Source organism: Eretmochelys imbricata, chromosome 7 (genome assembly GCF_965152235.1).
Source record: "Eretmochelys imbricata isolate rEreImb1 chromosome 7, rEreImb1.hap1, whole genome shotgun sequence".
Classification (NCBI taxonomy): Eukaryota; Metazoa; Chordata; order Testudines; family Cheloniidae; genus Eretmochelys; species Eretmochelys imbricata.
The window spans coordinates 114,828,552-114,854,553 of NC_135578.1; the positions used below are offsets into that span (position 1 = coordinate 114,828,552).

General features: G+C 37.6%; 1 protein-coding gene across 13 annotated transcripts in view; it reads right to left on the minus strand.

The window, feature by feature from the left end:
• Positions 1 to 26,002, minus strand: part of VTI1A (vesicle transport through interaction with t-SNAREs 1A) — a 356,897-nt gene that overhangs the window by 143,028 nt on the left and 187,867 nt on the right. For all 13 annotated transcript variants that reach the window (XM_077823160.1, XM_077823155.1, XM_077823161.1 and 10 more), the window contains exon 6: positions 4,472 to 4,542. In XM_077823160.1, coding sequence (XP_077679286.1) covers positions 4,472 to 4,542 — 71 coding nt within the window. The remainder of the gene's footprint in view (positions 1 to 4,471; positions 4,543 to 26,002) is intronic.

Here is a 26,002-nt window from a genome sequence, read left to right on the forward strand (position 1 = left end):
AGCAATCTGAAGCAAAAACAATATCACAGAACAATGTCATATGATTGATACAGTGGAAAATATATCCTTAAAATATTTCCATAGTGCTTCTACAGCAAAGTTTTACCTATTTTAAATATGAAAGTAGGAACTAATCTTACAGTTTATAGCAACTTTAATTGAAACAGATCCCAAAACAATTTACAGATTGTGCAAACTACTATATATAGGTGTATATGAGATTAAATATATTTAATTATAATTATATTATAACAACTTTGCCCACCACTTTGGTCAAAAAAAGGTAGTGGTTTAACAGTGCTCAGCAACACTACATATCCAAATGAACTTAATTAACTTTCTTGTTACAGAGCTCTATAGTAAACACGGCATTTTAGGCAAATGCCGGATTTAAAAGCAGTTTTCAGTTCAAGAAAAGGGAGGCTATAGAGTGATTCTCACTATCTCTCTGGCCTAATAAATATTTAAGTATTTTTACCAGTCTGTGCTCAGAGAGGGGATTCAGAGCTAGTTCTTCCACATTGCAGCTAAGTGTCCCAAGCATTGGTCTACTGGATATAAGAAGTGGGGCACTACCTTGGGGGCCTTCTCCTCCTTGGTTTTGTGAACAGTGCCTAGGTCCCCTTGGGAATCTAGCACCAGGTTTCCTTTGGTTTTTTAAGAAAGTGGTTAAAAATGCCTAAAATCAAAACAAACCTTTCGTTTTGGGTTGAACAAAACATCATTGGTGATGGGTTGAACAAAACATCAAGTAGGACCCAAAACGGTTTTTGCTTTTCGCAATTTTCTATTCACCGAAAATGCCAAAAAATGTAGGTTTCAGGATGACCCGAAATTAGTATTTTTTTTTCTTCAATTTTTGGAACTGCCAGTGAATCAAAAACTCAGCTATTTACACAGCTCTACTGTCTTCTTCACAGACAGACAAATTTGCTGGTTAATCCTGGTTATTTTACCATTGTAAAAAGCACATATCTTAAATTTCAGTATCGGACATCAGATGTGAAGAAACGTCCTCAGTCATCGAGTCCTGTCTCCTAATTTAGCTTTTCTGCACTCACAGCGAAGTCAGGAATAAAGCTCAGCAAAACCTAACAACTCTAGCAAGCCCTTCTTTGAAATGCATTGTAAACTACAACAATTTTCTCTGAAGGGGAATGAGAATAAAAACACTATAGATACACACATGCACAGACACACAGTGCAACTGAAATCTAAAGGGAAGGTGAAAGAAAACTAGAAAATGTTAGGTTTTTTTTTTTTTTTCCAAGTTGATGAGAGAGGACTGTTCTACAACCTGCTTAAGCAGGTGCAAAAATAGAACTGAGGGACTGTTGATGGGGAATCTTTATACCCTCACTTCTAGATTACTTAAGTCTTTATATCAGAAGCTTGCACCTCCCATAGGCTGCTTGGAATGCCTCCACGGCTCATGTGGCAGAGTGAGAGTTAACCACAAGAGAGGGGATTTGTCTGGAGAGTTCATGAAGGAGACAGGTATATATTTATTTATTTTCTAAATTTTACCTCACTTCATCCAACATTTACTACTTCATTATAAATTCAGATTTAATGGGTTGCCTGATGATTCAGCAGGTAGGGCAATCAATGCCTTACTGCTATCAGAGACTTCGATTTGGGAGACCGAACATATTCTGCGTTATAAATCCATAAAAAGTAAAAGGGCAACTGTAAGCGGGAATCTCCAGATAATGAAGAATTTTCGCCATCATAAGTTACATCCAACAGTACCTAGTACCTGAATACCTAGTACATAAAGTGCATTAAGAACAGCTTCCATTTTCTGATCTTGCAAATATTTACTATCATGTTTAATGCTAACCACTGTGAGTAGTTGCATTCACCACACTTAGTAGTAAATGTCTGCCAGATAGGGCCTTTAGTGATGAATGTCTTTTATAATATTTTACAGAATTATTTTGTGGTTATATTATTTAATTAAATGCTACTAAAGAAGAACAAAGTAGAAGGATAGGAATAATTGACACTCCCATCCCCCAGTTTGGATGAAAAGCCTGGAGTTTGTCCCAATGCTTTGTAACCAAGAACCATGAGGTGATAGGTTGTGTGCTTTGTTCTGGGAAGGCCATGTCATGGGTGCTTTATGATGCATAAGGTAAAGTCTAGCTGATTCAACTTCTGGAAAACCAGATTAAACCAGTATGACACATGCAACAGAAAAACATACCTGCTGCAATTTTTTAAAAGCTCATTACAAAACCAAGTTTTTATCTATGCCAGAGGTGAACTGTAAGCAAACGTGTGTGCCTTCCTGTTGCTCTTTTATTACGTGTAATGATAGGCTCAAACACAGTGGGTCAGAGGGGGAGGGTAATATGTTGTTTTCCTTCCTTTCTTTTGTGATAAAAAGAAGTTTTCGGCTTTTTACCTTTAAATATGAGTTCCTAACTTCCCTCTTTTTGCTGGAGGAGTTTGGCAAACCTGAAAGGTAAAATTACTGCTCAGGGTAGCGATTCTTAGATTGCCACTATCCAGGTTTGACAAAGTTCTCAAGCAAAAGTCAGGACCTGGTATTCCTAAGGTAAAAACAAGCAGAAGAAAAGTTAGACCAAATAGGCAAACAGCCTAAGGGAGCAATAAAAACACAACCTCTTCTATTCTGCACTGGCAAAAAACCCAACATACAGATTTTCAAATCATAAATACACTTATTCTAAAACAAAATATTTCCAAGATAGCTCTTCCTCCATTTCCCTGCTAATACATGAGCTCAGCGATGAGTGCAACAACCGATGACAAAAAAACCCAGCTATGTCAAGCCAGAGAATTCTGTTTTAGCCGATTGCAATGTCATTAGCTGTTGATGTACAAACCTAAAACCTCAAGCATGGCTGGCAAGTGAAGATAAAAATGGACATTCAAATAATAGGTCTTGGTCATATATTGAATAATCTGTTACAGATTTGGGATACACTGGGAAAAAAAACCTATGTTAACTTTTTCTGTGAAATTGGGAAGGATGATCCTGTGGTTAAGGTTTGACAGACTTCCTGTGTGACCTTTGGCAAAATGGGTATACAGTACTTTCCTTTGGAAGGTGCTTTGAAATCAGGAAATGAAAATCTATACAAGTGCAAAAGTTTTTAAAAATTGTTTATTTTAAATAATAAGAGAAAGCAGGGAAAAGGAAATAAACAAGGTGTTGGGACTGATGGAGTTGAGTGGTACGGTGGGAATTAGAAAATTTTGTCAGTTTTACTGATAATTTTGTATTAATCCCTGAAACCCATTTTTCTTCAGAACCCTGTTCACTCTTGGTAAATTAAGTGACTCCTGCAATGTGGTTTCCACCATTTCCTTGGGAGTCTAGTAAATCTCTTTGTGGGATATGCTTCCTGATATGCAACCTACATCTCAAATAAATTGGTTAGTCTCTAAGGTGCCACAAGTACTCCTTTTCTTTTTGCGAATACAGACTAACACGGCTGTTACTCTGAAACCTACATCTTTAATTTCTTAGATCATTCCAAATATTTTTAGTTATGTCCCATATCAGTCTTAAATTAATGCATTCCTTGCCATCTAAGGAGTTTGCATTTTTCAAACAGAGGGAAACTATTATAATATCTTTAATGTTTAGCCAAGCTATATATCTCTATCCATACATCTAACTCATTTAAACTTTACTCTTAGTAAATTCAACCAATTAGTCAATATTTTCTCAATAGTGAGGGGCTAAGAACTGAATGCAACATTCCAGTCTGGTGCAGTCATACCTGATTTCTACAGAAATAGTTTATTATCTCCCTGCTCTGTAACATGATGCCTCTGTATGTGCAGTGCAAAGGTATTGGCCACTGAGGGACAATGGTCTCCATCTTTGGTCTTTTAACAACAACAATTTAGAAAATGGGATACATAGAGATGTGAGCTAAGATCACAACCTTCAAGTGGACTTCATGCCACAGACATATGTTCTTATATGGATCTAATGGAGACCTGAAAACAGTAACTAAGAGGCGTATAATGGGACTGAGTACTAGGAATTTGAGGTCTTCCATTTCTGACAACAGGTCTTTGGATGGCGTATGACTGGAGGCTCACCAGTCAGCTTTCTAGGAAAATTTCATTCCTTCTTAACCTTGCTCCAGGCAGGAACAGGAAGAAACAGAAAAAAAAATTGGGCTTGAAAAAATTTCAAGACACACGTTGATCAGGTCTGATTGCAGGATTGGGCCAATTTCTTCCTTGCAAATGCAGACCCATTGACTTTAATGGGACAACGTGTACTACTCAGAGTTTGCAGGACCAAGCCCCTATTAGGCTTTTACTTTTTAATAAGTATTGATGGGTGGTGATTACATATCATGATATAATAGTTGACTTATTTAAGACTTTAATCAATGTACTGGATTATTTCTGCTTGCAAAGTGAACTTGCCCAAAGCACACAAAACCCGAGACCAGCAATTCTTTATAGTCAAACTTACCCTTTCCCGAGAACGCTGGATCTTCTCTCTGTCTTGGCTCAGGTTTTCCAACATTTCCTGTCCAATCTGCTCTGCATTAAAAAAAATCAAAATATAAATCCTGAAAAATACAGCTTTTCTCTGTAAGCCCCCAACATGCCAGGTTAAATTCTAATAAATATATTTAAAGAAAAACAGCACTGTAACATAAGAGAGCCTAATCACTCCACCTAAATTCAAAGACAAAATCACTAACAAGCTTTAAATGTCTTAAATATCATACACATGAAGAGGTAACAATCAAACTAGAAGTTGTCATATTGACAATCTAATGAGATAGTTTAGGCTATAGGGATTCATGTTAACCTTTGGTCTACACAACATTGGCAAGAAGAATTTCATACTTGTTCTTCAGGGTGGGAGTTCATACTTCTCACATGTTCTTAACCTTTGTCTCTCCCCTTCTGCTTCCCTTGCTGGGAAATATCAGGAAATTTTTACTAAGAGATACCAGCACAGTTATGGAGATTCTGAAACAACAGACATTAGTGGAAGGCCTTTCTCCCTGCACTCCTAACTCCACCTGCTACTAAAATGAAATTCTGTTATTTTAGTGTTAACCCTTCCTCCTCACACAACTGGTGTTCTTCTTCGGTCCACTGGTGGCCTAGCATTTCTGGCAAGCTTGGAGATGTGTTCTGCTGGGTCTCTTAGTATTTCTGATAACAGTCACATTAATCAATTGGTTGGCATCATCTCTTGTTTACACTTTGGCTGGTTGCTTCCATAGCCCACGCTGGATTAAATAATTGCAAAATTAGGGGAAAATTCAGGCTTCAAGACATAACACGAAGGCTGTGAACAAGGACAGGACTTTCCTTTTGAAATAACTTTAATCTCATATGTTAACCTGAAATAGCTATTACAGATATGCATGTATAAGAAAATAATACCACCTCGTATATAGAAGAGATTTCCATCTTCAGAGTGCTATACAAACATTAATTAATCCTCACTACATCCCCCTGAGGGAAGAAAGTAAATTATATGATCACCATTTTTACAGAAGGGGAAATGGATACAATTTGCCTCAGGCCACATAGCAAGTCTGACATAAACAGAAGTTTCTGACTTCCAGTTCTATGCACATTCCTTTAGGCTGCTCAGCCTACCAGTGCCAAAAAAAGAGTACCCAAATGAAGTATACTGCATATTTCTCTAAATAACAAAAGCAACATATTGCTATTGCTATGTTACTGAATTATGAATAAGCAAGATCTTGACATTTGATTCTTACAATTGTAGAAAGAGACTGAATCAGAAAAAAAAATCAGTTATATATTAACATAGCAATACTTACAATTTTAAATTTTCAGGACATGATCCAACTTTAAGCTGCCTTAAACTTTTTTTTTTTTTTTAAATATGAGGCAAAGAAATCCTGGACATTCTTTTCTCTCCCCTTAATAATAATTTCAGTGCACAGTGATATATATTCTGTCAGCTAAAGACCAAAAATATTCATTACAGTCTATATTGCTGGATCCCTTGCCAAGTACAGTACAAGTAAGATAAATATTTCCTCAGATATCTGACCACAAATTGACATCCCCATTATGCTATCTTGTCCCTGCTGGCTTGTAGCTCTTTACTTTCAGCTGTATATACAATGCCTCCCAAAGGTGAAACGTGGTAAGATATGTGGTTACTGAGTTAAAAAGCTGTAAGGTGGAGCACAGCTGTACAGATGGTAGAGTAGGAAAAGTGACTCAAGACTCATCTGCATGTATGTCTCATAACCCTCTGGATGAAACTATAATGTGCTTATTATCAATCACTGTTAAAGCATTTAAAGTCTTGGAATACATAAAAGGATACATATATTCACTGTATTTTTTAAGAAAAATATATTTTATTTCAAAAGTAAAGTAAAACAATCAGCCAAATTCCAGCAAACTAGTGTCAGCTGGAAATATTTATTATTCAAAATTTGGAGTGTGTGTGTGTGTAAGTAAAAAGAAGAGTCAGGAGAAGATTTTCTTTCAAAGGAAGAAATAAAAAGCACATTGGCTAAAATGGTCTGGTATTTCACAAACAAAACTCAAAAATATCTTTGAAGGATGCAGCTATATATTTTTATATGCCAACTTAAGAAAGTTACTGTATTTGTTCAAATCTTTTCCTTCCTATCAGCGGTATGTTCACATTCTTAGCTTTTTATAAGGATTTAGTTTAATTTTCTAACCATCAACATGACAACAGCATCAACTGTAACTGAGGGTAATACACCATCACTTTGACAAAATAGTGTATTTTCCTTTCATTGCTGATGACTGAAGACATCAATAAATAAGGAAGGAGAGCATGTCAGCCAGAATATCACAAAATGAATTGTTGATATGATACTTAGGGATTAAACCTTCAGCCATGAAGTTCAAACTGGCACAGGGGTCCGAGAACTGAGAGAGCTGCATTTCCTTTCCAACAATCTCCACAGATATATAACTGGATGGATCATCAATTTTACAGGAGTTGTTTTACTCTATATGCACTGCATTTGATGATCTTTTGCCCTTTTTGGGCAAAAATAACAGCATAAGTTGAAACACGAGACCTAACGGAGGTGACGCTAGAATTCTGGCTATCAGTTTGAGCATCATAAATTGAACCCCGATCTAAGCATCCTATAGTACAGCTCTTCCACTCTCAGGACGTTCACTAAAATCAGTGAGACTTTTGCAGATGCAAGGTCAATAATGTAGAGAAATGCACACAGGTAAATGATATAAGGCACCTCTTCACTTTGCTCCAAGACTTCCATGGGCAGGGAAGCGGCAGAGTAAAGCTCTTAAATAGAACATTTTACCACTTTGATATTATTGCCTTATATTTACTATCATATTACATTATATTCCTCATGTCCCTGATGTTTTCCTGCCAGTTCAAACTTTCACCAATCTTAAAAATCAAATGTATTCATTTAATCCAGGATTGCAGTTTAGATTCTTTCAGACTACTTATCTTGTTGAATCAGTTACTAGGCTACACAAATTACACAAAGTGTAATTACACGAAGTGGCCAGTTTTATAAAGTATGTTGTGGTTCACATGCAGGCATTTAGGACCAAGACTAGAACCAAAGAGTTGTCAGATATTGTAAATGTGCTGTATTCATGGAGCCTTATGTCAAGACTGTAAGCTCTTTAGATCTTAAACTATTTTTTGGGGGGGAGGGGTGTGCATACACGTACATGGGCAGTGCCAGGACGCGGATACCCAAAAGCAATCAGTAGATGTTGCTGTAGCGCAAATAAATCATCATAATGTTAAAATTAACCTAGGCCAAGTGAGTTTCTGAAAGTGACATAAAATTATGTTCTAAAAATTACAGCTAAAACATCCCGAAGCAAAGGCGTAAAAACCATTTATACCACTATCATTCATGTTCTAATTGACACAAGGCAAGAACAGTCAATACACACATCACAGCATAGCTTAAGAATGAGATAATGAATAATAATAATAATAATAAACTACAATCCCGCACAAAGACAAAGTCATAATTGAGCATCAGGCTTCCCAGGCCACACATTTAATTTTGCCTTGAAGCTGTTAAAATCAGGTGGGGGAAACCAATCTCTTCATCAATGAGCAATCTGACAGTACCACTCTTTTTTGGTGTGGCCTTCTCAAATGATGTTTAGCTCTATATGGCCAGGTTGTGCAAGCAAGAAGATGATATCACTTCCCAAAGTTTTGCACTTGATCAGATGCATAAATAAAGATGCTGTGATAGGATATGGTTGAAGTTGTGAAATGAATAGTCATGTTCATGGCAACCCCATTCAAAAATAGGGGTGGGAAGCAGTTACCAAATAAAGAAAGGAAAAATCTGCAGGAAAAGTATTTATACGTACAAGGGTCTAACAGGATATTGAGAGAATGAAAAGCAAAAAAATAAAAATGAAAAAACATACACGGATATTTGAAAGCATCCCTTTAACAGCGAATCTACATCACAGGTTTAATACTTTTTTTTCTGCTGGAGTCTATTTTCTTTTTCATGCATAAAGAAAAACCAAGAATCGTTCCATGGAATTTATAAAATGCATATTTATTTATCCAACAGACTGGAAAGGCTCATTCACAGCTATACTGGTCTCTTGGGTAAATACATTAGTCATTCTTTAAAAATGTGTATTATTGACTTGAGTGATTAGAGAGGCTCTTTCAAAATCAGTCTAGCCTGTAAGGTAAATAAATGCTTAAGTGGTTTGAAACCAAAGAAAACAAGCAAGGAAAAATTGTGTGATGTGCCTGATGCATGATATTACATCAGCATTAAAAAGAACAAAACAAGCTGGATAGGACATCAGTTATTGCAGTTTTGTGGGTGTGTGCATGAGAAAGAGAGCTGTGCATACATATGACTTGTACGTATTTTCCAAGGATGCAACTTATATAGAAATAACCTCTTAAATCAGCTATTTCCAACTTTACTAAAATGGAGATTTATAATATAAAAGACAATGTATGTTTTACACAGTATCTTTCATATCAAAATGTCACCCCTGTGTGTGGTATATTCCTGCACTTATCAGTAAAACGCAGCACACGTCTTGATGTGATAAAAGGGCTGATGATAGGCGTGACCAAATTATGGGGAGAATGCTAGATGGCTTGTTCAATAAGACTTTACATTTGTGTTCTACATACAAATACACAGACTTACTAGACATACAAACAGAGGTGAGAGAGGGAGACAGACTGACCACAGAGTGGGATGTAAAGATAATGTTAAAGAATTAAAAAAGCTGATCAGATGGTTAGGGCAGAGAAGTATAAAAGCTGCCACCTATGGTGGAGAGGAAGAGGGAAGAGATAGTAGGGTGGGGAAGTCTAAGGCCCCATTTCAGGAAAGCACCTAAGCACATGCTTAAGTGGCCTTCTTAAATACAGATGATTTCTGGAATCAGGACTTAAAAAGAAGCATGTATCAAATCCGTGAAAGATCCTGAAATAGGGATAAAGAAAAGGAGTACTTGTGGCACCTTAGAGACTAACAAATTTATCTGAGCATAAGCTTTCTAAATTTGTTAGTCGCTAAGGTGCCACAAGTACTCCTTTTCTTCTTGCGAATACAGACTAACACGGCTGCTACTCTGAAACCTGAAATAGGGATGTATTTATAGGGGCTACTGAAATGGCAGAAACCCAGTTAAGATCTTTGAGTCTGGGGGCATTTTCTTTCAAGGTCTGCAAAATGGGGAATACTGGTCCTTTAAGAGCAGAAGGTCCAGAAGAATTTGTTTCAGAGGTTTGGAATCCACAAAGGCTCAGGAAATGGCTCTGTAGCAGAAAAGAGGAAGCAATCTCTGGGAATTAGCAGTTGGATGGAGGCAAAACCCCATGAACCATTCCTTTAAAGGGTACAGGATCAGAGCTCCCTTCTTCTTTCAGCTGATCAGGAGAAGTTTTCTCTGGAACAGGGCAGTATATAGAATGCATTCCCTCAGAAAAAGGGGAGACACTGAAAAGAGAAGGAAGCCAGAGAGTTCAATTCTAGGGGACACAGCTATAAGAAGTGACCCTGGGTAGAGCAGCGAAGAACTCCATGTGGATGCCAGAAGAGCCAGAGATAAGTTGAACCTCTGAATTGTAGTAATGGACTGTTTGGAATGGTTTTGGGCATTAAACCAGACTCAAATGGAGGGTGGTTGGACTAATAAGAAAGGCTGTGCGGGACCTGCAAGGGGCCCTGAAGAGGTAGAACAGAGGGAGGTTGCTGCAAAGGGAATTCTTGCCATGAGGGACTGCTCAAGTGGCAGCAACCCTGTTATGGTATGGTTGTCACATTTTGGTCATGTTAAAATTGGGAGAATTTGGACTTTGGGAGTATTAAAGGGAGGGAATTACAGGATACGAAAACATCAATAAGAATTTCTGCAAAAAGTCATGCTACAAAATATTATATGTGAGCAGTGTTTCAGAGGTGACAGCAAGCAATTTTACAGACTTGGAAAATATACTGTAGGAGGCAAAAGAGTTCAGGGTTAAGTGAAAAGGTACCGGATAGCAGAAAGTTAATAAAAAAAAGTGCTGACATCTTTAAGTATGGTTACATAAGTAGAAGTCCTTATAAATGTACAAGTTTGCAGTTTATATATATCTATATATCTTCTAGTGAAATATATATTTCATTAATATATATTTATATATATCTCTAATGAGATATATTTCATTAGAAGAGATAACAATTAGAGACAGAGTCATTTTGATCTTTAGGTCATTAGATGACAAACAGATTATTATTGATAAATCAAGGATTACAGGTAATGGTTATAAGTCAATAGAGAGAATATTTGTAAAACATTAAAAGAATGCAGCATAGTGAAATGAGAAAGTTATGCTATTCAAATGACTAAGTATCTGCAGTAAATGGGATGCTGATGGGTACATACAGGAAAAAACAGAAGTCCAATTGTTATTATATACACAACAGGGCACCGGTTAGAGTATATCTTAAAAAGGATACTTAATATCACCTTTGCTAAGGTATGAAAAGGACAACCACAATGTTTTGTGCTTTCATGATTTCAGTTACAAGACAGGGTAAAAGAAGCTGCCTGGATGGTCTCGCTGTGAAAGCAAAACAAAAATAAAAAAAAGTCCCAACCCAATTCCCAATCCACCTTAAAAATGCAAACCTCTTTAAAATAAAAACGGTACCATGAATTAAGATGAAAGTTCATAAAATCCACTTTATTGGTCAACAGCAAAAAACAAGGTATTTTGATCTCGAGATCAGGGAAACAAAAAATTCAGACTTACTGCTTTCTACAACGGAGAATATGGAAATATGGAAGAAAAGGTACATGAGAAAGAGGCCAGACAACATCAATACCTTTAGGAGTGAACAGTAGCAGTTTAAAACCAATGCTTCCTCTCCTCCCGCTCACTCTTTCGGGAGTGGGTAAACATCTGAATGAGAAGTAATAGAAAATGGCGGATGAGAAGGGAGGAGGAAGAGAGATGACATGACACAGGCCTGGTAACTTCACCTCTAGTAGCCTCTTCTTTTTCTAGGGCTTCTTACCTTTTCTAAAATTCTAACATACATCAATCTACTGACATAAAAAGTACACATTTCTCACTAACTGATAATTTTTTCTGTCTACTTCCATCACACATCTATCTTAGCTCGCTTGCTAACATCCTCACGGCATCGTTCACAGGAGGTGGCAGGCTTTGATTCGACTCTGGGCTTACCTATACTGAAGTCCAGCCGTTGTTCTGGCTATATGCTAGTTCAGTAATATTCATCTGCTCCAAAATCTTCCTTTCAAATGTTCTCCTCCCCTCTTGGAGCAACTGTTCAGAAAAGTACCTTGCTCAGTGCAATAAGACAAATAAATATCCTGCTACCCCATTTACAATCTCTAACTTAAGTGAAGTTGGAATCAAGTCACAATATTTTTTTTCTCACTTATTTTTCCTTTCTATTATTCTTAGTGGAAGGGACTGGCCTAACCATGTTAGAAACTCTGTCGTCCTCTCTTTATCCAGACAACAGGTACAGTTCAGGCAGTGCATGCTGCTCTATTAAGGTACCTTCCAGACTGCACTACCTCTTGGGGTGAAAGAGCAGTTCATTCAATTCTTGATTTCTCCGCTCAGACTGCCTCAAAGGTGGCAAAATAGTCACAATTCTGATCACATTTAGTCTGTGCCGAGGACACCTATCCTCTAGACTATCCTCTAATTTCACCCATGCAAGCAGCCATGAGATGACAATGAATTCTGGCTACGTCTCACCTGGGTTGAATTCAAACTGGTAAATTCAAACTCCACGTTCCTTTATTCAACAACTTTATATGAAGTAACAGGCAATGCAAGCAATTATTTTGGACCCTGAGTATTGCAGCCTGCAAAGACTTAAAACAGGTGTGACTGGAGGCCAGGCAACTCATATGCCAATTCCTGCATCTGGCAGCTTGAGGCTCTGAAAATCATAAGGCTGACTCAACCTCTGCAGCTCAGTTATCTTCAATGTAATAAACACAACTCAAGGCACATAAAATTTAATGCAAAATAGGTTAGGCCCAGTAGGCCCACCGGCAAGCAGAAATCAAAGTCAGTTACCCTATTAAAAAGGCAGAAGCATCTTAGAAAGACAAGACACATTTTAAAGTTAAGGCATGGGAGAGAGATTTTTAATGCATATCCAAATACGCAACATACAAACAATGCTAAGTGAAAACAACATGGCCCACAAATATTTGAGTTTCAGATACTTTGTCTGCATTGATATTCATTGTGTGCTTTTTTAACTATTAAAGGAACCATTTATGAGGCTCAAATAATAAGAACTGGTCTTTTCCTAGTGTTTCTATTTCTGGACAGAGGAAAAGTCAAGCGAAGACTATATCTTATGTTATTTCAGACCCATAAATGGCTCCTTGAAGCAAAAAGAGCTCTTAAAAAACAAATCCAAAATCAAGTATCAAGATATTTAGGTTTATTCAGATTTACCCTCATACCGTTATATTAAAAGACTCATACTGATATATTAAAGATTTATCCTGCGTAATCTGAATCTAGAGCCTTATTAGAAAGTCAGGAATGCTGGGAACACAAGCAAGCATTCTCTGCATGTTTGATCTTTACTACTTCCATAGGTAAAGAGAGCTTTTTTCACTGGACTTACACTCCTCAGCAATACATATTGAATGTGAAAGGAGAATATATTTCTTGCTGCACCCACATTCATATTTAAATGAAAAATAAGATGCTGGACTTTTGAACAAAACAAAACAAAAGGATTATTAATTAATCACATTGTAAATTATTATTGTAAATTATGTTTCAAACCAAAAACTGTTGATATTTATTCTGTGCAAAAATAAAGCCATGCTAAAAACTACATGTGATAAAAAAGAAAATTAAACAAAAACTTTTCTTATACATTGGAGAGACCACAAGGCAAGTGAATAGCTCAGCAACCTAGGAGCTAGCTTCAGTGAACTCACTCTTTGAATACGAATTAGCGGCGCGTAATCACAGCATATTTATGAGGCCTTTTGCCTGGTCCTTTTCTCCTGTGAATGCTGTATTATTCATTGCATGTGCCCTGACCCCCGTGCGCTCCTGTTCTGACAAATCATACTTGATTAAGACAAATCTTTATTAGTTAGCTAGTCAACTTCCCCATTTATCATTTGCAAATCCCATTCTCCTTTTTGAGTACAGTAGAAGTAACTGAGACCATTTTCCCCCATATAAAAATGAAATGCTTGTTACTGACAATAAGTGCAAACAAAAGCCCGGGAATCAGTAATAGACAAAACAAAGGTTTAATAGGTATAAATTACCAACATGGCAAAACGCTAACACAACGGCATATGTTAGCAAGGCTGAGGAAATGTTTATTAGCTATTCCTTTCAATAGATTCCCCACTTCCCCATACCCACTAAACTCTTTCTTGAAAACAAAATGCCATATATACAAACTGCATGCAAAGTTTGAGTCTCAAAGTACTGAGGTGTGTGTTTTTTTTGTTTGTATTTTTTTTTAAGACTGCTGAGTAAAAGAGATTTTTACCAGAAAGAAAAATCTTTTAAAAGTGGAGGCAAAATGACTTCAAAATTATTCATAAACCTTCAGCTCCATGTGAAAATGTAAGAGGCAATTTTTTTATAACTTCAAGAAGGTGGCAATTTTTTAAAACTTCAACATAATGTTAGTGTATTCAGCATGTATTTTACAACTGGAAAAAATCTGTGATGTCTAATACATGCCATTTTACCCATGAGAGTGGCTTTTGCTCAGAAATCAGAAGGATGTCCCTTCCATCCATCAGCGCCCTGTGTCTGAAAATGTGACGCCGCCATTTGCAAATGGAAGGATTAGGATTACAGATGATAGATGGTCCAGGAATTAGGCTGCTACAACAGGACTGTGGAGATGTAGGTTCTATTCTCTGCTCTTCCATAGATTTCCAGTGTGACCTTGGGTGAGTCACTAAGCCTCTCTTTCCTCAGTTTCCCATCTGTGAAATGGAGATAAAAGTTCTGCCCTACCTCACAGGGGTGTTGTGAGGATAAATACATTAAAAAATTGGGAGGCACTCAGATACTATGGTAATAGGGGCCAAAGATATCAAAGATAAATAGAAATGTATAATTAAATCAGTGATGTAGTACAACTAGTTGAAAAATAATTAGTCTGTAAATAAGCAAATACTATTAGTGAGTTCAATAGGAGTAACATATCTGTGGACAGGAGTACTTGTGGCACCTTAGCGACTAACAAATTTATTAGAGCATAAGCTTTCGTGGGCTACAGCCCACTTCATCGGATGCATCGAATGGAACATATGGTAAGAAGATATAGATATATATATATATATATACATACACACATACGGAGAAGGTGAAAGTTGCCATACAAACTGTAAGAGGCTAAATAATTAAGATGAGCTATTATCAGCAGGAGAAAAAAAGCTTTTGTAGTGATAACCAAGATGGCCCATTTAGACAGTTGACAAGAAGGTGTGACCATACTTAACACAGGAAAATAGATTCAATATGTGTAATGACCCAGCCACTCCCAGTCTCTATTCAAACCCAAGTTCATGGTATCTAGTTTGCATATTAATTCAAACTCAGCAGTTTCTCGTTGGAGTCTGTTTTTGAAGCTTTTCTGTTGTAAAATTGCCATCCTTAAATCTTTTACTGAGTGGCCATAAGGGAGGACAGAATCTCCTTTTACTGTTAACATTTGTTCTGGAAAACTGAGATGCAAATATTGTTCTGAGATGCAAATATAGACTCCTCCATAATGCCACTTTTCAGAGTAGAATCAAATTTTAGGAACAACATCTTAAGCCCTTCACATGGGGTCTAAGAGCTGTGCGGCTAGAGTTCTATCAGCCCTTTGCTAATTGATTTTTGGCACCTGCTGTTGCTAAGATTTGCATTTTAGAGTATGTCTACACAGCAGTGCAAAGTGTGATTCCCAGCTTTGGTGTAAACACACCCATTAGCTTTGCTCCAGCTCATGGATTTAAAAATAGTAGTTTGGCTGTGGTGCGGTTGGGTGGGACTATACTCCAGCAGCTAGCCTGAGCCACCATCTGAGGTTCTGTACTACAACCACACTGTATTTGTAATGTGCTAAACTCAAGCAGAGTGAGTGTTTGTATGTCTACCTGAGCTGTGTAGTCATACCCTTAGGGATCTTGTCAGATCCACATTGCTGCTACATGCTCATGTGGCAGCTGTTTTAAACGGTGCTTTTTTTCAATAGGTGTCTAATAAGACAAGTGTGACTGCTTTCTTCTGATGCTAGCTGGGAATGCTTATCCAGACCTTTGTTATCTCAAGATTAGATGAGCTGTAGTTGGGGCTACACTTTGGCTCCATTTAGAAGTTCCAGCTTGTCCTGCTTATTGGAGCAGCCTGCTTATTAATCAGCAGTTTCAGTCTACAGATGTATCGCTCATGATTGTTGAGCTGCACTGGCTGCGTGCAGGCTCCCGGTGGCAATTCAAGGTGTTGGGTTTCCCTTTTGAAGCCCTAAAATCGTTTTGGGTAAGGGTTATTTGAGAGACAGCCTCTCTCTTTGTCCCACATCTCTTCAGTTACAATCAGCAGAGGCAATTGAGCTGGAGCTGCCATTAAATAAAAGAGAAAGAACTGCCAGCAGGCCATTCTCTGTGAGGGATGCTCAAGTAGACTAAAAACACATCTCCCATTCTCCTGGTCCACCAGAATTCATATCTGTTAACTTCCAGGACACGCAATAAAAGTCCTCTTTTCCCCATGCACACTCAGAATGGGTCAGAATGAGGAAGGAGGTTGTTATTTTGTTGGTTGTACTCTAACAGTGATGGAGTGGTATGACGATTGCATGCCTGGCTGGCAGTAGATTCTAGTGATCCAGTGTCGTCAATAATTGTTCTGGTTGTTCCTCATATATATGCTTTATAATATCAAACCATATAAATAGTTATATTCCTTTGAGGTTGATACATTTTGTTTTGCTGCATTGTGTGGCTACTTAGAGAAACACAACCTGACCTGGCAAGGCGTGGAGTACACTGATTTTCGTTCATGCTCAGCACCTCAAAATGATCAAGCCCACAATGAGACAATGTCTGAACCAGGTACAGAACCCAGGATGGCTGACTCCAACTCCTAGACTCAAAGCAGGGGAACACACTGCCTCCAACTGGGAACAATCAAGTTAGTTACAAATATATTAAATCCACTGAAGATGGTAAAATGCCCAGAGATTATTATTGCCATTTTGGCTATTTAAGTCTTCAGCACCATTTTCTAAATATATCTACAGATATACATATTTTTCTAGCGAAATATAGAGGACATAATGACAGAGTGAAATGTATTTTATGGTCTACATATATCCAATACAATAAATTCTAATTTGGAATATGTTTTCAGTTGAAAAAATGGTAAGATTTTAAAACAAAAAATAAGTAGCGTGTTCTCATCAACTACAACACATTACACTTCATCTTAGAAAAAATTACCAAACTGTTTGTTCACCACAAAATATTATAATTATGCAATTATCATTAAATTGGTAAATCACTGCAGCCTGACATTTTAATATAAACACCCAGTTTACAAACACAACTTTGCTGCAAATTTTCAAAATGTGTTAAACTGATGTCAGTGTCTCAGTAATTTCACAGTTTAAAAACAGTTAGAAATATAATGACTACACTACACTTGATTAAAGCATTTACAGCTCTAATCAAAAACTGACAGCAAGATCAAAGATGTTAACTTAAATCTTTCTTCTAATTATGTTTAAAATGCCACACCTCAGGCCTGTCTCTCCTCTTCTTTTTCAAACCAAATTCTGCTTAAGAAAGATCTAACACTTCTTAACAGTTCATTATCCAATAAAACTATTCAAAGCTTAAAAGCAATCTACACAATTAGTCAGGACCTCAGGGAGTCCACCGGTAGTCTTTATTACAGGGCTTCATATTAAAACACCTTAATTATATTTGTCAAATGGATTTCATTAAAACCCATCGTCACTTTAATTTTCATATTTTGACAGTGCTGGCATAGGCATTATTACCACCTGCCAAGCTAGGAACCACAGCAAAATTATCAAATTCCTTCAAACACTAAGCAGTTTCTTTTTGTACCTGAATGATGTTTTCCCCCAATCTGGTGAATGTACCACAATTAAGAGGAATGATTAAAACTGCACAAAACACACAAACTACATGTGTGTTGCAGGTGTGCAAATAGGAACCTGTATGAATACTTGGTTGCCAGCAGCACTTCATACAAAGATAAGACATATACACAGATGTGCCCGTGAATAATAAAGACAAGACATCAAACGGAATGCACTCTTATTTAATCAAATGACAACCATCATGACTTGAAAGCAGAGGACATTTTAACTACTTTTTGTTATAGTCATATTCTACACAACTTATATGGGTTTGTGGTCATCTACGGTAACCTCATTTTTACTTTAGAGATGATTCATTTACAGTACCAGCTGTCTAAACGTTACATAATAAAAAGTCTTTTTTCCTATCTACATATTGATGAATAGCAGAGTGCAATTGTGTCTCATGTTTATGCTACTTTTCTAATTCAGTTTTTATATATCTATCTTTAGTTTTGTCTATAGCACTCATCACTGCAGTAATTAAGCAATTAGTAATACTCAACAATTACTTGTTGTACGAAAACTTGGCACTGGTGTTTATATAACTATATAACATATGTGATGCAAAAGAAAGTTCCCTTTTTGTTTTCTAAAGGATTGCACTGGCAGTTGTAGACAAAACAGCAATTACTAGGGTTTTACTTAAATATTGTGACAAAGTTCCTCCTCTGCCTTGGTGGCGCTTGCGCTTATTGGCAGATTTGCTCGCCTTGGTGCTTCACGGCAGCCCTCAGCTTGGCAGTTTTCGTGAACCCACAGTCCAGGTCAACTCCTCCTGTGTCTGATCAGGAGTTGGGAGATTTGGGGGGAACCCAGACCTGCCCTCTACTCCAGGTTCCAGCTCAGGGCCCTGTGGATTGCAGCTGTCTAGAGTGCTTCCTGGAACAGCAGTGCGACAGCTTCAACTCCCTGGGCTACTTCCCCATGGCCTCCTCCCAACACCTTCTTTATCCTCACCATAGGACCTTCCTCCTGGTGTCTGATGATGCTTGTACTCCTCAGTCCTCCAACAGTATGTGTTCTCACTCTCAGCTCCTAGTGCCTCTTGCTCCCTGCTCCTTACACGCGTACCACAAACTGAAGTGAGTTCCTTTTTAAACCCAGGTGCCCTCATTAGCCTGCCTTAATTGATTCTAGCAGCTTCTTGATTGGCTGCAGGTGTTCTAATCAGCCTGTTTGTCTTAATTGTCTCCAGAACGTTCCTGATTGTTCTGGAACCTTCCCTGTTACCTTACCCAGGGAAAAGGGACCTACTTAACCTGGGGCTAATATATCTGCCTTCTATTACTCTCCTGTAGCCATCCGGCCTGACCTTGTCACAATATGCTCAGTGAAATTCATTCCTGATGTAATTCCTTTGGCTTCAACAGATACGTTAGGGACCATTTTGGCCCACAATAGATAACAATAGGATGCAGACTGCAAGTGGAGAAAAAACAGAATATTTTTCTTTCTTCATATAATCATAGTAGGAAATAAGAAATAAAGACGCTTTTGCCATATTTGTAACACACTTCGCTTCTTTGTACAAAGGTCTCAAGAGTAACGATCTCCCGGTGTTATGAATATTTTAAGACTTATTAAATATTCTTGGATTATTGTGGGTAAAATGATGGGATTTTAAAGAACCTGTTTAAAATGACAATTAGATCCCCCCCCCCACTGAAGAAAAAATATTCTACTTAGTTTTTTTTAATATAATATGATAGAAGGAAAAACCCCAGCGTCCTTCACAGAGGACAGTAATGTTACAAGTGTTAACTTAGGAATTGCTGATGGCACTTTGGATTGCACAAAAATAAACAGCATAGCGAGAGGAACACATGGAGCTAGATCTGTTTCCATCTGTGCCACAGACTTCCTCAGGCAAGTCACTTAGCCCTTCTCTATCTCAATTACCCAGTCGTAAAATGGGAAGAATAAGTCTTTCTTATTTCACAGGGTTGTTGAAAAGTTGTAAAGTGCATTGGAAGGCTCGATTAGAAGGCATTGTGTGAGTGTAAAGTATATTATATTTAGTTACAGGGTTCAGGTTGTATATTTTAATGGAAAAAGCTAAGTTCAATGACTTGCTGCAGCTCCAAAACCCTCCCGCCCCCAATAATAATCATAAAACCTGAAGATCTGTAAACCAACGAGATGTGGAAATCAACCACAATGCCAAAACCATAACCACACGGAAATAGATACAACCTATTTGCTAAAGAGAGGTCTTGGTGGCTATAAAGCCTTCCTTTCACAGTGTCCCTGATCCAGCCCTCTTAGCACCCTCTGTCTTCTAGCGTTTGCCCAATATTAGGGAAAGAAACCATCCTACTTCCAGGGAATCTTATCTAGCAAGTCATGGCATGAATAACTGTGGCCATGGGCTTTGTAGTCTGAATGGGCCAAGAAATGAAACTTCTACCGAAACAGGCAAGTACCCAAATACAATACTAATGCTGTTATCTGGTCATTTCTGTGTGAAGTACCCTACAATTCTTGGACATGTACCCTTCAACCCAAACCTACTGTTCAACTATAGTGTGTGATGAAAAATTTATTCCCAACCCCAATATTCAAACTAGAGTCAACATAAGCACTGAGCAATGTTCTGAAACCAACCTCCCATAAAACCAGAGTTCCACCTCCTTTCTGCTGACAGTGAAAGATAGCTGCTCTGCCATACCCAGGGGAGTGAGCGAGGTTCTTTATATTGTTGGTGAGGGTACAGTAAGGACCCTTGTTCTTCCGGAGAAGATGGCTTTAATCCCTACCAGTGTGTGTGAGAGAGAGGTTAGCGAGTGCTGCCAGTTAACACGTGACCACAGGCTCCTTAGATATTATTCACCAGGCTCTTTTTATTGCAATCTTGTCCTCCTTGGCTTCCATGACTCTGTTCTCCCTATTCTCCTCCAATCTCTGTAGTCATTCTTCAGTATATCTTTTGGAGGATCCTCCTTCTAATCCATCCTCCCACTTTCCATGGGAGTTCCATGAGCTCTGACCTTGGTCCCCTTCTCTTCTCCCTCTATACTTTATCTCCAGGTAACCTCATCCACAAACATAAATTAAACTGCCGTGTCTATGCTGACGATTTATAGATTCACCACGCTACTCCACACCTGTTTCATTCTGTTAAAACTGAAATATTGGTTTGTCTTTCTGGCATTAGAAGATGTCTAGTCATCAGCTCAAGCTCAACATGGCTGAAACATCCTCCTCTCTATCTCCTTTCTCAATCACTCTGGACATTACCCAGCACCCATCTCACTGTTTCCTTGTATTCCCCCATCTGTTTTTCTGTAGCCATCTGTTGTCTTATACTCTGATTGTAAGCTCTTTGAGGCAGGGACTGTCTTTTTGTTCTGTGCTTGTACAGCGGCTAGCACAATGGGGTACTAAGGTGCTACAACTGTACAAATAAATAAATAAATAATGCTACTGAAGAAGGGGACATAGTATCTTCTACTTTCTGGAAATCACTGCTTTTAACTCACCATGCAAGTCTCACTTTGACAATACTGCCAGTTTTGTTTTGTTTTACTTTTCTTTGTCCCCATGTACACTTAACAACCAGAATTCCACCTGAAATAAATGGGAATCTTGGCTACATCCAGGTACCTGAAGATTACAGTGCTTGGTATTTAGAAATGCATGGAATGAAATAAATAAATAATCAGCACAGAATCCAGCTGTATTTCCTTCATAAACAGGCATTACCAGCGCTTGGCTTAATACAATGCAGGTGCAGAATAGTGATTTATATGTGTACTGTATTACTGACACATTTTACCTTCTTAAAACAAATGCTATCATTTAGAAGGCTATCAGCAAATAGAATGTAAATCCTGTTGTCACAAGGGAATAATTTACTAAAGTCAACATTATTACTAATAATTATGGCAAACATCAATGTTTTCCATTCTTGACAAACAGGGAGCCAGCCATGTTTCCAATTTCAGCTGTTATGTACACAGAGAAATTAAAAATAGGATCTCTCCCTTGCTGGCACATTTTTTATATCATTTTAAGTTTATTTGTTGCAAATGAAGGTCTACAGAACCCCTCATGACACAAGTCACACAGAGCATGTATGTTTATGAATACTGCATTTACTGCACTTCATATGCCATGTTTGTGTGCTGCTGAAATACTAGTTTTGATTCCTTAAGGATGTGTTTTGCAATTTTAAAAAATTGTATTGTTTCGAGTTTTAATTATTAACATCGCATTGTCTATTGTATTTATTTAAATCCCATCATGGACATTTTTGACATATTTCTAATGTACAGTACTGATGTATGAAGACTATTTGGGAGAAAAGGAGTCAAAGTATATACATAAACAAGCTGGAATAGGCAGTGATGTGGCCTACTGCTTAACTGTGAAGTGTGAAAGTCAGCATCCAAAGGCAACATTTGAGAAAAGAATGGGAGATTGCTATGATATATATTCAACTCGTAAATGGCACTTGATAGGCCTGATTCTCCTCATTAGTACCAATTTTATACCAGTGTAACTCCATGTACTTCTTTAAAGTTACTACTGGTTTTTACTTTACTCACTTCTGTAGTAGGAAAGAATAGTTCCCTCCATCCCAAGAATCACTGGGTAAATTTCTATGGCCTGAGTTATACGGCTAAATGATTATTGTGGTTCTTCTTCACCTTGAACATTGTGAAAATGCTGCACAGATATTAATAAGTGAATTTTCACAGCACCCTGGGGAGACTTTATTCCCATTTTACAATGGAGACACTGAAGCAGAGAGGTGATGTGAGTTACCTAAATCCACACAAAGTCAGTACCAGGGCCTGGATTAGAATTTACGACTTCCTGACTTCTAATGCCATTTGCATTCTGCTAGACCATAACAACAGTACTTATACACCAGCTTTTTCCCCGGAACCCTTTACAAATATTAAGTATCTGAAAACCCTATAACAAGTATTATTAAACCTAAAGAATGATCAGAGAACACGTTGAGGCCAGATTTTGTGCTATGAAAAAAGATGGAAGCGAAGGTTAGAGAATAATCAAGAAGTGATTGGGCTATACCATGGAGTGAGAAACAAAGCAGGAAAAGTGAACCTGGGTGTGCTGTGGCAGAATGTGATAGGCTTAGAGTAACACTAATTTGTTGGAAGTACGGCAGGATGATCTTTGAAAATATGCATATCTCTATGGATTAAAAGAGAAATGAACTGAGCACAATCTGCGAGTCTAACAGGGCCACACACCTGGGAGATTTAAAAAAAATCATACTTTGAATGGTTCATCTTCACGATTTGGTATTTGAAAAGCCAATATATTTTTAAGATCTAAATGTATAGAACGCTGGCTGTTTCCAACCCTCTCCACATACTGCAGTCAACAACACACATCCCACCCCACACAAATGCACAAATAACGCTGTATTCTTTCTCATTTAAAAACTCTTCTCTTCATTAAAATATAGTTTGTTGATTTAGTCAGAAGTTCCATCTATTATATATTTTAATGATTTAATAGCGCCAATTAGACATACAGTGTTCCTAAAAATAAAGGAGCTGGAGCTCTGTAGGCCACTCATCAATCAATTTCCACATGGTATTCAGAGCGGGTGCCTCATTCTTTTCTGGATAGAAGACTAAATCATGCAGGAGAGGATGGGCAGGATTTCAAACCAAGCACAGTACTCCATGACACAATAAAGGGCCCTTTCTGGCTCTTTCTTTTGCAGAAATGGGAGAGTGTTTACTCTTTGGTTCTGGAAGCAGCTGGAAACAAAGTATATATTTTAAGGGCAGCAAATACTTAGCTAATTCAAGATGCTTTATCCATGTGTCTCTAATGGGAGACTATGCGCAAGCGCTTAAAGAAATTTGCTATACAGTGTATGTTCCTTGGAAATGTCATGAAGTCATTTTGACATGTAGCAAGCAATCCCTGGCAAAGGCCAATAACTTGATCCATTTGAATAACTTACAGCTGTTAAAACCATGTTTAAACAACAACCGAGTGACTGAAGGCTATAACATCCACGTTATTAGTGATACGTAGTATGCACATACAGCATGCTCTATAAAGCGCCATGAACACATATAATGCTATGGAAAAAACAAACATCACTACGTTCTTCCGTTAAAAACAAATCAGTCATGAAAGAATGAGACTTATATACATCACATTTATAATTAACAACCGTGATATTAACCCTACAGAGATTTGCCATTAAATATGGGGTAAGGAACATGATCAAAAATGGATACATCAAGACCAAATAATTTACCAGAATTCAGGGAAAAGTGCCAAAAACTCCATGAAGTCTACTATGGACTTTTTTATTGCTACTGGCTTTACATTGAAGGCACTCCAGTTCTGTGCTGATGGGCAGCAGTAAAAGAGAGAGATAATGTGAAGAAGATTATCAGGAAAAATAGGTGAGTTTTATTTGGTAGTCTTATCCTAACTGTTGTTCCGGTGGGTTGTTGCTCCAATGACTTAACCGGTTACATCTGGGATGTATCTGATAACTGTGTTTATGAGTAGTTCGATTTCTTACCAGAAAAAAGCAGCCCTGGCTCCAAAAGGTATTTGATTATGCACTTTCCTCTTCTCATGCTCTGGGTGTGTCTATGCATACAGCACTGCTGCTGTAGCACCTAGTGAAGAGGCTACCTATGCCAACTGAAGAGCTTCTCCTGTCAGCGTAGGTATTCCACCTCCCTGAGAGACTGTAGCTATGTTGACTGGAGAAGCCCTCCCGTTAACATAGCACTGTCTACACCAGGGATTAGCTCCGTATAACTACGTCACTTGAAAGTGTAGATTTTCCACACCCCTGAGCAACGAAGTTATAACGACATATGTTTGCAGTGTAGACTAGAGTCTAGTTTGATCTGCTGTGTGGTTTAGGAGATTAAGCACTGGTGTGGGAACCAGAAACTAGAGGTACTCTACATTTTTTCCATTAGTACTTTTTTTCTTCAAACACTCGAATTTCGATGACAAAATTTTCCCATAGAAAACTTCGGCAAATTTTTCCATTTTCCAAATAAATTAAAAAAGGAACAAATTTTGACAAAAAATTCAACATTTTTAATTTTTGTTTTGTTTTGGAATGGGGTGGGGGAATGTCACAATCTCACTTTTTTGTTCTGAAAAAAAAATTCCACTACAAAAAGTGAAAAAAGAAAATGCCTTTTGTGCTAATTTGTTCTCTATCCTTCCCTCCCCACCCCACCTCACACACAAAGGAGGGGAGGAAATTAAAAGAGTGGGATATTCCTTACTAAAATGAAACAAGAATTTCAAAGAAGTTTTTTATATGAAAATTTTCAAAAAAATATAATGTAAAAATTGTGAAAAAGATAAGTGAAGTTAAACTTTTCTTTTTCTATCAGGAATTTTAAATCCTATCCCAGCAACTGACTTCTATGGTCTTCGCAAGTTACTTAACTTCCCTGCCTTACTTTCTTAGCTATAAATTAGAACAATCATTTATTTATTTAACTCAAGGGAAGGTATAAGGATTTACTAATTTTGTAATGTAATTTGGAAACTAAAGCAGTATAAAAGTGCTATTATTATTATTACCGGGAACACTGTGATATGGATAGTGGAATGATTAATTCTGCAAAATATGACAAAATTTTGGGGGAAAATGCCATACAAATACAGAAGAGTGACCCAACTGATGTTTGGAGACTAATTTGTTATCTTTGGATAATAACAAATGCTGACATTGGGGGTCTGAGCAGACATATGTTTGAAAATCAGGTCCCCAGTGTAAAACCTATATTGCAGCTTACAAGTGTGCTACCTCCCACATATTTCTTCACCACAGTCTGTGACAGAACAAGAGACTATTCACAAAATATACACTTAGATACACTAGATATTACTCACACTGAATGGGAAAAAGAAAAGGAGTACTAGTGGCACCTTAGAGACTAACCAATTTATTTGAGCATAAGCTTTCGTGAGCTACAGCTCTCTTCATCGGATGCTTTTCCACTGAATGCATCCGATGAAGCTCACGAAAGCTTATGCTCAAATAAATTGGTTAGTCTCTAAGGTGCCACTAGTACTCCTTTTCTTTTTGTGAATACAGACTAACACGGCTGCTACTCTGAAAACTGAATGGGAAGGAGCACTCCCTTTTCACCTTTAGTTAAAATTATTTTTATTTTATTAAAATGCAGGTTCATTTGATACACAAATTGACTATAGCAATCTGAGAAGTCTCCAGTTAAATTCAACGGTTTATAACCACCTTTTTGCCACAGTTCTTTAGAATATATAACTTCTTATAGTCATTTCCAAAATATTTAGGTTGGGTTTTTTAATCTCCCATATCAGTT